General features: G+C 40.6%; 1 protein-coding gene across 3 annotated transcripts in view; it reads right to left on the minus strand.

The window, feature by feature from the left end:
* The window catches only part of ANKFN1 (ankyrin repeat and fibronectin type III domain containing 1), a 132,958-nt gene that overhangs the window by 39,585 nt on the left and 76,786 nt on the right, over positions 1–16,587 (minus strand). For all 3 annotated transcript variants that reach the window (XM_017812026.1, XM_017812028.1, XM_017812029.1), the window contains 2 exons: positions 14,883–14,996; positions 1,206–1,303 (listed from right to left, as the gene is read on the minus strand). In XM_017812026.1, coding sequence (XP_017667515.1) covers positions 1,206–1,303; positions 14,883–14,996 — 212 coding nt within the window. The remainder of the gene's footprint in view (positions 1–1,205; positions 1,304–14,882; positions 14,997–16,587) is intronic.

Genomic DNA, 16,587 nt, shown 5'->3' on the forward strand with positions numbered 1-16,587 from the left:
AGCACAGCAATGGGAGAAGCTTCATTTGGCTGCCACTAAAATCAGTCAGACCTTTATCACTGATTTTGATGCATAAATCTAGGCCAGCGGAGAGCACTTCTGGAGGCTTAACTTTTAATTTAAATATGTTACATACTTCAGAGAGTATAGACAAGCACATGGTAAGCACTGATCTTAACATGTACCTATGGAAGTGGCTGTGCAGACTGGCTTCATTTTAAGTACAATTACTCTGGTTTTTTGCTAGGAAATGAGAAACAGAGAGTAAATGCATATTGTGGCTCAGCTCCCTGGAAGAGTGTGCTTCAAATCACAGATTTCTTCAGATAAAAGGCTAGAAAAAAGTATCAAAAAAGGTTTTTTTTCTATTCTATTCTATTCTATTCTATTCTATTCTATTCTATTCTATTCTATTCTATCCTATCCTATCCTATTCTATTCTATTCTCTCATTTTGAGAGCCTCTATTTTGGGACATAGCCCAAGGGCCACACCCACACCTCCCCCTACTCTGACTTTGTAGGCCTGATTCAGTGTGCAGTGGATTCAGTGGAAAGGCTCCAGCTCAGTGGCTGCTGGGTTGGCCCCTCTGATGCTGTTTCTGGTGGGAATACTTGTATTTTGAGAGGCTTTGTTTTCATCAAGTATTTTGTGAATCAAAATTCATTTGTACAAATGGCACTGAATGTAGGAGAAAGACTTTCAGACACATGGTCAAAATGATTCTGCTTAAGAATCTGTGTCAATATTCATCAATTTTCTCCATTGCTGACCCAGTTCTGATCGGTGTAAAACAGATAGACAAAGATAAATAACAAAAATTAAAATGATTTCCACCAATATGTGTGTTCCCTGAAAGGGAGAAGAGAAAGAGTTGCTATTTTAGGTATTGGTCATCAGAGTCAGGACTAGATCTCTCAAGAGCTTTTGATCTGCACTCAGGTTATCCCATGATCCAGAAAACAGCACCTTTCACTCCAGTCTTTTCCAGTCTCCCCTCTGAATGATAACTCATGGAATGGTTCATCCTGAATTGTCTGTTCCTTTGTCACTTTTGGATTATGGTTACCAGACATATTGTGCTCAATCACTGGAACATGTTGCTCCAAGAAAGGCACTGCAGTGATTACCAACAGGCAGGGGTGCAAATTATCCATTTTTGTATCACGGGGGTCATCAAGGTCTAAAGAGTCCTCTGGCACTTACTGTTCTGAGACCCGTGATGGAGCACCTCAAAGACTGAAGATTATCCATAATTATTTCACCAGCCAAAGGAGAAAAGTCTTCTGAAGAGCTCCATTCCACTAGGAAACAAATGGCAGGAGAAAATCAAATCAGATACCAGTCCAAGCAAAGATGTCGAAGTACTTGAGTCACTCCCGGGTTAGCTTTTCTCCTAGCACTTTCCCAGTCCGTGTGGATACTAAAAGTCATGTTAAACAGTAATGTTTTGGAAAGCTTTACACAATAATTAAATTATATCTCTGTGTATGGGAGACAAAAGCAAAATATTGTTCAAAAGCTTTTCAGGAAAGAATGCTTAGAAATAGACTGCAATACAAATTACCTTCAGCCAACATTTGCCCTCGTTTAAACAATTTCATTTTAAAGAAAGAGAAGTAGTGGAAAAGAGAAGGTAGAGGAATTGGGCCCGTTAATGCCATTTGGCAGTTTTTACACCCAAACCAACAAAAAGCACTGGTTTGCATTGGATCTGCATGGGCAGAGAATTCTTTTTGCTCCACAGGTCCACAAAACTTTCATCACCTACCCTTGGCTAATTTGGATAGAAATATCCTCCTTGGACTAGACCTGACACTCAGTGGAGCCTCAGCATTGGTTTCAGTGGGTTCTGGCTCTGCTGTCCAGGCCTGATGTTCCTGTGGTCACTGAAATGACACAGCTCCGCAAGGACCTATTAAGCTGTGTCCACTTTCGGAGGGAATGAAGAGGTGCTGGGCTGACAGATCCCTCCCATCTGCCCTGCAGCCTGAAGTACAATGGGCTCCTTCACCAAAGTGCCCCTGTCACTCATATTCCTGCTTCAGGGCTTATGGAATTAGTGGTCCTGCTGTCTGTGCTCTTCCTCAGTACTTGCAAAAATGTGCACATAAAACAGTATCAGACCATGAGAAACTACTGGGTGATTTGAAGAAAGAAAGAATATATGCAAGTGGGGAACTGATGGCTGCAGGTAGAAAAACAGCCTTTTTTCTTAAATTATTCTTTATTAATGACAGATGCCATGATTAGAGGTAAGGCTGATCCTGCAGTGATACCTCTGGGATTTAGTGACTTGTACCTTTGGACCCAAACTTCCAGGAAAACCTATCAAAACCATTATGAAATGAATCTGTTGAATTATTCTACAGTGGGAATTGGGAGAGCTCATTAATATCCTGGATTTATACCAAAGCAGAGATTTCAACACAAAGCTTTCCTTTTAAATTTACAGAATAGTTCTTAGATACTCTATTTGCATATTCATTAGTGCTGGAGTCAATAATTTAGAATAGATCAGAGGATATAGGTGTTCTGATTTCAGCATGGGAAATTTTCATCTTCTGGCAGTGTCATACTGGTATTTTCATATTAAAAGAAAACTGCTTCAGAGAATTTTCTGCTCAGCATATACAACATTTAACTGCCAACACATTCTTTCCAAAATAGCCAAGTATCAATAGCACAACTCATTTTCCCCTTCTCCCCTAGTAGCTCCTTGTCTGTGATTGCAGTTTGTGAATGCCCAGCATGATCTGCAACATTTTTGTGTTTGCTGCAATGAAAAGAATATTGGTTTTGTCTATTGTCTTTCAACTTTTTTCACTACGTATTTCTTTAGTTTTCCACGGGTTTTAAATAGCTAATTGCTGCCACCTTTAATGGCAGCTATCTCTGTACATTAGTATGAAAATATAGAGACTGTTACGGTACCATACTCTAGGGTTTTGTTGACAACCTAATTATAGGAATACTTATAAGTAACATTGAACTTGATGGCCTGTCAGAGTTTCCATTGTAAACCGTGATTTTCGAGGTTTCTGACTCCACTTGCATTAGATCATTGCAGACACTCTACACATGCTGCAAACTTAGACATGTTTTCTGTTTTCCAGAAGGAGAAACCAGAAGGAGAAATCCTGTTCAGACTGCTGAACATGTTGTCAACAGCTTGGAGTCACTTCCCTCACCATTTTTCTTATCAAAGATTCATGTTGAGCAAGACAGAGTCACTTGAGACAGGTTCTGCCAGCAAATTCTGCCTTCACTGGAATCTCCAGGCACACCTGAGTGTCCCACTCCATGTGAGGGGCAGTGGGAGGGTCACACTTCAGGCAGCACAAAACAAAAGCCAAGGGTGGAAGAAGTGGCTTTAAGCTGCTTCTGAGCTTCCCAAATTTTTAACTGTTCTCTGAACTGGAGACTGCCCAAACATAAACTGGTAGTCCAAGAGGCATATTTAAATTTGGGTGGCTTTCACAGATAAGCATTGCAGCCCTGTTCTTGATGTGGGGCTCCTTCTCAACCCTTCCTCTTGTATTAGGCATTTAACAGAGGGCCCCAATGTTTGAGATCCTGACACACTGCCTAAAGAGGAGTTAACTTATCTAGGATAAGTTATCTTCTCTAAGTTATATCACAGGATTGCAGGCATGTGACCAGCAGGAACACCAGGATACTGGTGTTGGGACTACCAACAGCATGGCAGCTTGTTCTCAGAAATAATCGAGGACCACTGAGTTCAGAGGGAGAAGCTGAGTTTCCAAGGGGAGAACAGGCAGACTTGGCCTTTAAAGCCCTCTCAGGAACAGCAGGGAATGGGTTTTGTGACAGTAAATCCCAGCTCTGCTCTCATGTTCTAGGCCAAACTGCTGCCCCAGCTCCTGTTGTTGGTGAACCCCCACGTGCAGGGCCCTCCTCCCCTTGCTGGGTGACACCAATCTCCCGGTCCCTTGAAGGAAAACTACTCCCTGCTTGTCCTGTGCCAGGTGCTGAGGTGCCACCCCTGTGGGTGCCCCCCGACCCCCTCACCCAGCCCAGCCTTCCCTGGCTGCCCAGCTGTGCTTCTCATTACACAGCCAGGATTGCCAGCATTTTGCACTCACTTTATTTTAGCTTGCCCTGTGGTGGCTGAGACCCATGGAATTGAAAACGTAGGAGTACGATATTAGCCTGTGGATCAGGTTATGGTTATCGTTATGACTGAGAACCCCCCCTTTTAAAGGATATTTACCCAACAAGATGGTGTATCCAAAGTTACTCAAAACTTAATTTTTAAATATATTTATTTAAAAACCTCACTTTTGGAAAAAACCCCGTCCCCCAGTTTCAATAAAAATTTCCATAACTGAAAAATAAATATTTTTTCAACAGCTGTGTTGGAATAGTGCCTTCTTTTTCCCCTCGTTTCAAAGTATATCTGTTGTAAAGAAACTCATAACAAATTCTGGAATTTTTTTGCTTACTTTTGATTTTAACAAACTTTTTTCCCCCCTGTGATTTTTAATGATTCAAGTGAGAAGAAGATGACATGCTTTAGCTTTAAAGAAATGCAAATCAACTGAAGTAATTTATCACTTAAGTTTATGTCTCCTGCTATACATTGACAGATTTCAGCTTTCTACCATAATGGTCACCTAAAAATAATACATAATATTCTGCTGTACTTGTTCACTGGGTTATAAACCTCTTAGAAGTATGTGGATACCAGTATTCCTATTTCTTAGATGGAAAAATGAAGGAAGGAGAGGTAGAGCATCTTCTAGGCCCCCAAACAAGGGGCAAAATCCCATGAGCTCTGTTACACTTTTTAGGCCAGTGTTGCCCCTGCTCCCACTCTGGCTCTGTACAGATCTTCCTGGTACCAATACACAGCTACACATAAATGGTCTTACCCTTGTGATTAACCTGCATCTAAAAATTAGGTAATTTGAGCACAGCAACCCATCAGGAAGATTTAGCTGCTTCTTTGCCCTCTTTGTGGGAGTGCTGGGAGACAGCTCTGGCAGTAAACAGAAATTACCAACCATTTGTGTCACGCTGAAGTACTTGGGACTTTAAGAGAGAACAAAAGGCTGCCTCACCTCAGCACGTAAATGCTGAATATAAACACGCTGGAGTATAGAAACCCGAGGATGAAGAGGGTCCTTTATAAGAGCCCAGGAACAGGAGCAGGTCTTGTAGACTGCACCGACTGTGCTGTAAAGGCCCTGAAAGCTGTTGGGTGAATTAAGGATGGAGCATGTTCCAGTCCTGTTCTGAACACCCCAAAGGGCTGCTTTGTTGTGAACGCTGAATGTCTTTGCTGTTGCGGCTTTCCATCTGACACTTCATGTTATGTCAGAGCAGGGGTTTTTTGTGTGTTTAATATATTGGTGACTATGTGTTTTAATGAAGGTGCCCTGTATTCCAGAGCTAGCGAATGCACGATGTGTTGCTGCGGTCGCCAAGATAAGTAGTAATTTTTAAATAAACAGCAGTATAAACAGTTACATAAAACTCATGTAAATTGCTGGCACATAATTTTAGACTGGCTTAAGTTATGTAACTCACTTGTGGCCAAGTTTTTTTTTTAATTTTTTTTTTTATTTTTTTTTTTAATACTCAATTCTAGCTCTTTAAAATAAAGGGAGAAGTTTATTTTCACCTGCTTCTTTCCCACTCACTACCTTTCTGCTGTGCTGAGCACGTCATAAACAGCTTAACAGAGGGATGGACGGGCAGACAAAAGGCAAAGGGAAGGCACAAAACACCTCCTGACCCTATTGTAGATTTATTCAGGAAAGCACCTTCTCCTGAGTCAAGTAAATAGTCCGAGCCACAGTAGAATTTTTCACTTCTCTTGATGTTTGTTTTTGCTTGCACTTAAATCACTCATTGAATTGCTGAGTAGATTAATTAGACCAGGGGACATGAGCTCTGTTGTTGCTTGTTGGGGGTGTACAGAACAGTGCATGGAGCTGGGATTCTGGATTTTATTCTTGCATTCTGACTTGCTGTGTGACCTTGAGCAAAGAATTATGCCACTGTGGCTTTTAGGAGAGGCTAAAGCAGCAAAGATTCTGGCTCCTTCCTCTCCTCCCCGTACCCAGGACCTGGGCTGAAGGATGAGGTGATCTTGGTTTGTGTTTCCAAGGGCCTCCAAGCATAATCCTGTTGTTCATTAGCTGCCTTTGAAATGTAAAACTGAAAGAAGGTACCACCAGAAACTACTTCACACCAACTTTTTCTGCCTGCTGATCTTTAAGAAATAATTTTAATAGTTTAGACCCATGATGTCTTAGCATCTGGATTTAAGGACATTAAACACTGGCATTTGTGTGAATAAAATCAGAGTGAAGGAACCTAAACAAATATTTAGAAGTATAGAACAAGTGAAGAGAATTGAACACCAGTGAAGAGCAGAACTTGTTGGTGTAGAGCATCAGCAGCTCAGATGGAGAACACTGCAGTATTTGGTCAGCTCCTCTCGGGTGCCTTCAATTGTTCTTTCCAGCCTGATTTCAGAAAGGAGTCCAGTTTTTTTCAGACTTGAGTTCAGGCTCTGTTCATGCCTCTCTCGTGTTTGGAAATCCTCCAAAGAATGACAGGAGAAAGACAAGTCATACCAGGCAGTAGTGACAGGGATCCCAGCACAATGCTTCCATTAGGAAAAAACAAATGTTTGGCACTGAGGAGTTTGTGCAAACACAGAAGTTGAAAGAGAGTAGTCATGGCCTGGGACTCGGATTTCTAGGTACTGTTTAAATTAAAACCTGAGCTTCTAACTGCTTTCAGTACTACTGTGCATTATTTTGGATTTTGTCTATTATTTCAGTTATTCCTGTACACTTATTCGAGGCTCTTTGTACTGGGTCAGTAGAAGCATCAGTAAGGTTGAAGAGGAGTGAAAAAAGATGCAAACAAACAGGTCTGTGCCCACCTGAGGTAAACAAAGCACTGCTGGGGTGTAGTGGGAAAGAGCTACGGGCGGGTTTAAGGGCCTCTCATCAGAACAACAGTCAGAGCAGTGCCAGGCAGAGCACCAAGAAAAGCATTCCTAGACTTTTCCTAGAGAGCACATCTTCATTTGAAACTTCCATGGCTATAAATCCTCACGAGACTTGTTTCAGAGATTTTATTTTTTTTTTTTAATAATCAAATACTTTATTTGCAGTAAATCTTCTTCTCAACAGCTGTGGGCTCCTTTAGGTTTTACGCCCGCTAATAATAACCCCTGATGTTAAATAACCTTTCTTGTGGCCCTGTTTCTGGATGTTCCTTTGACCTGGGCCAGAACACTCTATTTTATGTCTTGACGTTTATGGGAACCATTCTGACAGCAGGCTGGGTGCCAAAGACACATCTTTGCTTGATCACAGTTTCACTAGTTCATCTTAGAGCAAATCTACATTATATAAATGATTTATAAGATACTATTTTTATTGCTTTTTAATAAAATTCTCACCAAGAGAAAATTAAAAAGAATTATTGACCTTTTTTTCTCAAGTATTTGATCAGTGTTTTCTAAATCCTAGCAATTCTTTATCTGTTTGCAATAAGGTCAGCTATTCCAGTACAAAAAGAAGGAACTTTTTTTTCCTCTCTGCTAGTGAAAATGACATTTCTTCCTAGCATTTTATAAATAACTAAGAAAATGTGCCATGTGGGTGCACATTGCCTTCCAATGTGGGCCAGTGGTTAAAAAGCTACAATGGATTATCATAACAGCCAAGATTTGTTTCTCAGCCCTGCAATGACAAACATATCCCACTCTGGCTGTGGAGAGGAAAGTGGGAGAAAATATGTTTTAGAAGAGGGATTGGAGAATAAATGAGGTTCTTATGCAAGGGCTTCACATCCTAGAAAAGCTTGGCTTGGATTCTGCAAATTTCCCCTCCCAGTGGGTGCATTTGACTCCCGTAATCGGGGCAGCCAAAGCCAGTGGGGAAGTTTATGGACCTGAGGGCTACTTGTTTGTGAGAGGCTCGCATGGTTTAGGCCCAGCTTCTTCCCAAAACATAACATTAAAATCCAATTAATAGTGAGCAGTTGGGAAAATGCAAACAAAAAAAGTAATCGATCACAATGTAGGAGGCAAACCAGAGCAGTGCACAGCACGGTGAGCAGAGGAAGGAAACACAGACACTAATTCAGGTAATCTGTGTAATGGGATTCCACTCCTTTTCCTCTAGTTCTCCTGTGATAGAAAGAGGGACTTTGCTGCATGGATGTTAATTAATCATATTTAAGGCTTTTATTTCTTTATAAACTAATCCCTGCAGTAACTTAAAGAGCTTTCACCTTTCCCTAGCAATGCAGCCAGTTGTTGCAGGCAAAACAGTCGTGATTTGGGGATATTTTACTTAATTTAATTTAGTGCCAATTAACACAAACTTCTAATCACTCATTCAGAGTGAGAAGAAAGAAAACATAATTAAACAAACATTCAAGTGAACACCTTTCCACCACCTTCCCCAGGCTAAAGTGAAGCCAAACACCTCTCCTCCTCCTTTTCTGCCGTCAGCCTCCCTTGTCTCCACACTGGGGTTACACTCAGTGATGGAGTTTTCCATCACATTTAGATGTAGCCAGGCCAGTCGTGACCAGCACCTGGCATCTCCTGACCTCCTCCCAGCCCTGTGGCCCCTGCCTACTGGAAGCTGCCATATATGCCCAGAGCTCAGGAGTGAGCCAAGTGGGTGCTCAGGCGTGAACTCATCGTGTGCTCAGACATGAGCTGAGAGGGAGCTCGTGTGTGAACCAGCTGGGTGTTCATTAGTCAATTAAATGGGTGCTCATGCAGGGGCTGATTGGGTGCTCATGCATGATCTCACTGGGCACTCGTGCAGGGAAGCAAGAAACCCTGCAATTTATGCTCAATACACAAGGTAAGAGCTTGAAGCAGATCCAAAGGCCTGATTCCAAATTTACATTCATGTATCAGTTCTGTGGGTCAGATCTAGTTACCAGAACAGTATCAGGTTTTGGAGGCAAGCTGACTAAGATTTAGACATTTTATGCTTGTAAATGGCCCAGAAAAGTCCATAATGGACCAGAGAAGACTTAAGACAAAGCAGTGAGTAGGGAAACTGCCTCAAACCCTTTGAAGAGATTCTGGTTTTGTTTAAGTCTTCAGTGAGGAAACATTCCCAAATCCACAAATCAAAAGACCTGCTAAAACAGGAACCTCCTTCAAGACAGAAGCTGAAGGTCTTGAGTCCCAGTTCTGCCAAGGACCATAAGGAATTCCCCTTTCCTGTGCTGTACCTATGGACTGGGAGCTGTAACACTCAGCCACGTGCAAACAATTTTAAAAAATACTTATTAATTTTGGTAAGTCAAAGCAAATGTAAAAGGCAAAGCAATGTCTAAAATTCAAAAACATTAGGTTATGAGCCTTTTTCCTTAGACACCAAGGCAGACAAAAGCAGAGCCTGTATGTCTGGGTTTTCTCAGGGTCATTTATCCTGAGCTGCTGTTCAAAATCCTTATAAAACACAAAGCAGGAGGAAAGAATGATTCAACCGAGTAACCAGTGTCTGATTAAGTACATTAGTTAATTACACCGTCATTTAATATGTGATCTGTGTCCAAAGGTGATTTTAAATACGTAGCAAACTGAAGAAATAAAAGTTTTTAAGTTTTATGTTAAGTCCAGCACATACTACAGACATTGAGAGGAGCTAGAAATAGAAAGGTTTGTTTTAACTTTTATACATTTCTGTACTTGCTAGGCATAAAAATAGAAGTCAAATTGCACAGTCCTGTTAGCTACCAAAATGTAACGTGCAAATAAAGTGCCCAGGAGACCTAATAAAATGCCATAAATGAACTACTGTAAAAAATATCAGACCACACCTATTCAGCAGGATAAATTCAAATGTCTTACAAAGAAATGTATTCTCTTCTCTTTTTATGGAGCAAGAACTGTTTTGAGGAAAGAAAGAATGAGTTTCAAAATATACAAAGAAACTTTGAATAATAAGTGAGAAGGGTTTGAAGACTAAGTTGAGTGCAGAATGATGCTCAGTTCCACCACAGACTGGAACAGGATCAGGCAGTGACACAGCATCTACTCAGAGAGACACAGAAAAAACCCCACCATGTTTTCCATACATGAAATGTCAGCTTTTGATGGATAAATCAAATGCATAATTACAAAACACGTGGTGTGTGCTGTTTCTAGGTGCTCACGGGGACAAGCAGAAGCCCATGGAAAATGATGAGATGATTTGGTTGTGAAAGGATTACCCCTGAGAACAAAACATGCAGAATCACACAAAATTTGTAGATAGGTTTTGTAAAATCTTTGAGGTTTTTCACACTGAAATTTTCAATGGAAATTTTCCATTTACAGGGTGAGAAGTCAACTGAGAATCTCGAATACAGGTTTGTTTTGAGCTGCAGAGCAGATCTCAAACAGGCCCAGCCTGGTCAGGCTCCCTCACCCCTGGTCCCAGGTGCTGATCCAGAGTGCAAAGGCAGCTCCTTTAGCTGAGAATTCCACTGACAACACCGAACTGCACCAGCCTGTTCTGCACTATAACCAACCCATTTCATGCATCCACGTGAGAGCAACATCCTTTGGCTACTGCACATCTAGCCAGGACTAAACTAGTAATTTAAAGACAATCTAAATTATTCTCCTGCAAAAAAAAAAAATCTGAAGTGAACCACAAATTGCCCTGGAAGAATGAAGGCAGAGAATGACCTTTTCTCAAAATTTAAGCAAGACATAACTCCTTCTTTCCTGACCTAAGTCAGTGTCATTTTTTTTCTAGGAGCTACACTGACTGAAAATAAAAAATCTTCTCTCCATCCAAAAGCAATCCTAGAGGGAAGCTGGGCAGTCTTGATAAACATGAAATATTCTGCTAAAATACCAAACTAAACAAAAAGGTAACATGGGCTAAATTGGCCTAGACAGCTTAGCATCATTATCTGGAAAAAACCTTGGCATCCAAGTCCGCAGCTACATCCAAACAGAGAGAAGATTAGCTCTGTTTGCTACATCAAACATGTGTCTCTTCCTCTCTCTTCAAACATAAATAGTTCCAGGCTCTTAAATAAATTAGCTCAACTTGGGTTATACAAGCTGTTTCATTTTTTTCTCCAAAGGGGAATATAGATGTTTGTTTAAAAATTGTAAATAAAATATAAACAGAGATTTTTCCATTTCATAGTGATCCTTTCCAGTAGGCAATGATCAGCACTATGTCCATTTTTCTCCCTTATCTTATACTTTGGGATCACAGCATTATTATGACTACTTCTGATGGGAAGTGGATGAAAAAAATTTATGCAATAAGGGGAGGTTTATCTGTGCTTATTCACCGCAAAAGCAAAATAATAACCTTGTTTAAAATGCACAGAAAATAAGTGCAACAAAATTGCTTAAAATTATTTATAATTTTGCTCTCTAAAAAGAGGTGCTGCTTTGTGTGGAACATGTGAACCCTAGAAAGGCTGATTAGTGAAAGACAAGAGTTCTTAAAAGCCCTACAAGCACTTGCCACTGGGCTCGAGTGGGACTGTTCCCAGGAGTAGAGTGATGTCCATCTGGATTATGTTGCTGTGGGATTGTTTTTTCATGGAGCTGGTTCCAGTGGTGTAGCTCTGGGATAGCAACAGCTGCTGCAGTAACCATATGATGATGTAAACAGAAAGCTCACAGAAAGCTTCAAACTGTGGCAAAGTTCTTTTGTATGTTGGCCTGGGACGTTTTGGTTGTGTTTTCAAAGATGTAAAACCAAAGCCGGCCGTAAGTACCTCCAGGATGGGATGTGAAGTTTGGCTCCAGGGCACCATTAGCCAAGGGCAGGGGTTTTTCTTCTCAGTGTTACAGTGATGCTTCACATCCTCTCTAAAACTGGCTGGGCTGAGGTGTCCCTGGCTTTGAGTCTTTCTCCAGCATGGAGCAGATTATTACTGTTATTATTGATTTATGTCAGGCCTGTCTGCTTCCAGCCTCAAAACACTTTACTGAGTTACAATATACTTAGGAATCATTTCACATCAGCCACCACCACGCTGGAGCTTTCTCCTGAGGGAAGCTGAAGGGAGCCATTAGGATGGTGCCTGCAACATTAAACAACAATCCAGGAGAGGAAGTAAAGAATATTCTGGCTCCTTAAAGCAATGGCTGAGCAGAATGCAGTCACTGAGCTGCCATCCAGCTGGGACACCAAAGTCAATACCCATTCACCGTGTGTGGTTAAAATTAAATCTCCTAATGAAGTGAGATGGTTTTAGTGGTTAGAGAGTGAGTGCAAAATATTATTCTCCTGTATTATTATTTGTAAGTTATACAGCTAACAAGGGAAAAGATCACACACAGGAAAACAGCAGACAGTTAGATAACGTTCCAAGCCCAGTTTCTAAATGACATTTGGGCAAATACAGCTTTGGAAAAAATATATTAAAAAAAAAAAGATGACACAGAAAAAAAAAAAGGAATTGGCAGTTTCTCACTGTTTTCAGGGAACTAAACTAAACTGAACAGAATTGATGTCAGTTTTTATCCCCTATAGTTCAGGTCCAGAGAAAAGAACATTATTAGCTTCTGTTAATGAGCAGGTATTCCCTAAACGCTGCTGCAAATGCTCCTGAATCTTAATTTGCTTAGAAGAAGAAATGGTAAAGTATTGAGAGGAAAAAACCCTTAAAAGCCTTTTTTTTTTTTTTACCCTGAATTAGCAAAATGCTTCGATGGTTTTCTGGACAGGAGGTTTATATATCTGACTAAAAAGATCCTCACACAATGTTATCAAGCTCTCCTTTAAGGGCTAGTAATTGCTAGCTGGTTCTAATCATTCTTGCAAATGATCATTTGAAAGGTTCATTTTATGACCCCTCAAACTAAGCACAAAGAATCTCACTCCATAATGTAATAAACAATTCCACAACCAGTGCTTAATTAATTCCCGAAAGTCACCAAAAGGAGCTATTAATGATCTTTCCTTTTTATCTAACCATAAATATGTGAGTCTCCTGGGATAATGGATTTAAAAAGAACATTCTGGCAAGACTAACTGTCAACCTGATAAAGCATAAAATGATCACCAGTGAGGGTAATTCAAAATACAGGGCAGTGCTACCTGGTCTGATTAGAAAGTTAGGTCAAGTTGGATTAAATTTCTCTGAATGTGGTGCTGACCAAAAAGAGGTCAGCACTGACATGGTACAAACCAGACTCAACTCAAATGAATAACCAAGAGAAAAATACTACAGCCCTTAGACAGTTATTTTTAAAAATTAGCTCTATTTGGAAATTTGCTTTCCTGTGAAAATATCAACAATCACTATAAATGGAGGGTGGGCAGTATTTCAAGGTTGTTTACAATACATGTATTACAAAAAGCAGACTGATATTTTCAAGAGAACTTTGGTGTTTCAGGAGCCCAAGTATTGTTTTCACAAGTAAATCAGGCAGTAGGAAGCCCTTAAATGAAATTTAGTTTCCTGGCAACCCAAGCCATTGCTGAAAATTAGATTTAGGCTTTTAAAGGGCTTTGATGTTTTTGAAAATCACACTTCCTGCAGCATTGCCCAGCTGACTAGGTGTAATACAGTAATTTACCTTCTACTGAAGAATAGAATCACTTTGATGGCTTCAGTGGTGTCTGGGTGGTTGGGTTTGTTAGAATGTAGAAAATTATTTTGCTGGGCACAGGCAGGGATGACTGGAATTGCTGACCAGAAAGAGGAGGAGGAAAGAAAGAGAATATGCCTTTTCCAGGATAAGTCCTTTGGGTGCTTTGTGCTTGATGCCACTGGAGCCTGTGCACTGGCATGTCCCACCTTTGGAAGAGCTCCAGGAGCTTTTGGACCTCGATGCACTGGGTCTTTCTGAATCTCTCCTGCTGAAACAATCCCTGGGACATCCCCCCATGGAAACACGGAACAGACTCCCCCACCAACCCACCACACAGCCAAGGAGGGTTCTTGCTGTGGCTGTGGAAATCTGAGGTTCAAGTACCTCTGAAATGAGTTTTTCATGATTAATATGAAGAAGCAAACACAACAGGAAGCATTAAGAGAGAAACTGGGGGGAAATAACTAAGAGGACTTTCAGGGGCCTCATTCCTGACTCCCCTGGGCAGGGCAATGAAGGCCTCAGATCCTCAGCCCCTTGACTTGGGCTCCCACTTGGAAGATGGAGGCTGTGGGTTACTTTGCTTAGCACTGAAGAACTCACTGTTCCCAACATTTGAGAAAACCTGGAAGTTCCTTTAAACAGGAAATTTTAAAATTTCTCATTTTTGTTCTAATCTTCAATGAGACTTTTTTTTTTCCTTAATGTTGGAATTTCCTGTGGAACAGAAATTCTGTTTTAAAACCATTTCTATTCAACAGGGCTATTCAGATGGAAGCATTTTCTTATTCATTCCACTTTGCAACTAACTGGTGCCACCCCAAATGTATTGCTCTTCCAAGAATGATGTGGCAGCCCTGGAATAGCTAATTAGCTGGGCTGTATGAAGCCTCTGCCAAAAGTTTCAGCTTCCAGAGGCATTCCTTTAAGGAATGGTGGTGTGGGTTTGGCTTTTGCAAGGATACACATGGTTGCAGGAGCCCACAGGCACCAAAAGTTAGTTTGTGTTTTGTAACTGCTCATCTCAACCCAGTCATTGAGCTGATGTCCTAACCACAGTGAGTCAAGCAAACTCCTTCAAAGCACTCCTGGAGAAAGCTTTTGGTTAATTTATTTTCCTTTTTTTTTCTTAATAAAAAATCTTGTCTTTGGGGAATCTTGTAAGAAAATTCCACTTCTATGGCTATTTACTGGGAAAATAAATTCAAGCATTACTTGCACTGTACTATAATCCCTTGTAGATAAATACTTAACCCTCCAATTTTTGTACATTGTTAAGGCAAATGAAAGATGTCTAAATCCAGTACCTTTATACTTGGTCACCACAGCTGAGTTGACACTCAGAGGTTCCTGGAAGGTGACAGTGAGTGATGTACTGCTTGTTACCATGAGACAGACATTGGTTGGCGCCTCAGGGGCTCCTGGGAGAGAAGAGAAAACATCAGCTCTTCAGCACAACAAATCCTATTCAAACAATGTTTCTGGGTCTTCAAAGAACCCACTGAAAATCACCCTGCAATTGTGAGCTTCGGGTTGTAGGTGTTTGTGTTCTCTGCCTTTTGAGCATTTTAATTAGTGCCCCTGCTAACAATATCCTGCAGACACCATTTGTTTCTATCATGGTTTTTTTGGCTCCTTTCAGTTAAAAATATCTTCCTGCATATATGTAACCCAATAAAACAGATTCATGCTAATTATGTCAATGAAAAGCCCCTATAAATCTCTTGGGGTGGATAGGAGGACAGAGAAAGGACAAAACCACAAAGAGCTAATTAAACCTTTATGGCTTCATTAGCAAATTCAAATTTATCAAATAACAGAAAACATTTTTACATTATTGTGATTCAAAAATTGCAAATTCCACAAGAGTTTCTGTGTAATAGTTCCAAAATACTGTTGTCAATTGAGGCCTAACATTTTGATTTAAAAAAAGAAAAAAAAAAAAAGCTTAATTCACAGAATATCAATCAGACTCAATTCAGAAATCAAACACATAATGTCATGACTTACTGCTGGGATTGATTTAAAAAATCAGTATATTACCTTTCACTACTGCTGCATTTCCTGTATTTAGTATCTAATAGAGGGAGCACTACATCTGTCTTGAGGAAGTAACCTTAGAATACAATAAATTTGGGGAAATTATTTGTAAGTACATTTATATAAAGATGGTTGTAAAAATGTTAATGGCAATGATTGTATTTCATCAAATAGGATACAGCTAAAAGATCTGCATGTGTAACAATTCAGTCCTGTTTACTCCTTCCCATGGGCCCAAATTTCCATTTACTTGGGGTACATACTCACTCGTACGACTGCTTAAAGTGACTCGGTTTGTAACTGTGCTGATGAAATGGATACCAAGTGGTTACCAAAATGAAGATTAAATTTTTGCAATATTTATATGCAAAATGAAATTTCATTGTTTGACCAAAACAGAAAAAGTTTTTGTGAAAAATAATCAAATTACAGCTGAGAAAAAGGCAACATCCCCATCCCTCTTCCTGCCTATTCATGTGTCCTTTTATAGTCATCTGGTTTTAAACTCTGAACATGTTAAATGAGATCCAGGAGTAAATGTGAAGTAAGAAGGACAGAATCATTACACCCCAAACCAGGAGTTTGGAGGTCTCATCAGTTTCTGCAGCCCACTCTTGAGGAGATAAGTGCTTGCTGCCCTCTGATATTTGGTCCTTGGAAAGGACCGAAGGCCTCAGTTTTCCCTCCCTGACATTCTCAGCACTGTGAGGGTCAGTCAGTGAGAGCATCTTTGGGAGGGTCAGTCAGTGAGAGCACCTTTGGGAGGGTCAGTCAATGAGAGCACCTTTGGGAGGGTCAGTCAGTGAGAGCACCTTTGGGAGGGTCAGTGAGAGCAGCTTTGGGAGGGTCAGTCAGTGAGAGCACCTTTGGGAGGGTCAGTGAGAGCAGCTTTGGGAGGGTCAGTCAGTGAGAGCACCTTTGGGAGGGTCAGTGAGAGCAGCTTTGGGAGGGTCAGTCAGTGAGAGCACCTTT

This window comes from Lepidothrix coronata, unplaced genomic scaffold (genome assembly GCF_001604755.1).
Source record: "Lepidothrix coronata isolate B3197 unplaced genomic scaffold, Lepidothrix_coronata-1.0 Scaffold34, whole genome shotgun sequence".
NCBI classification, from domain to species: domain Eukaryota; kingdom Metazoa; phylum Chordata; class Aves; order Passeriformes; family Pipridae; genus Lepidothrix; species Lepidothrix coronata.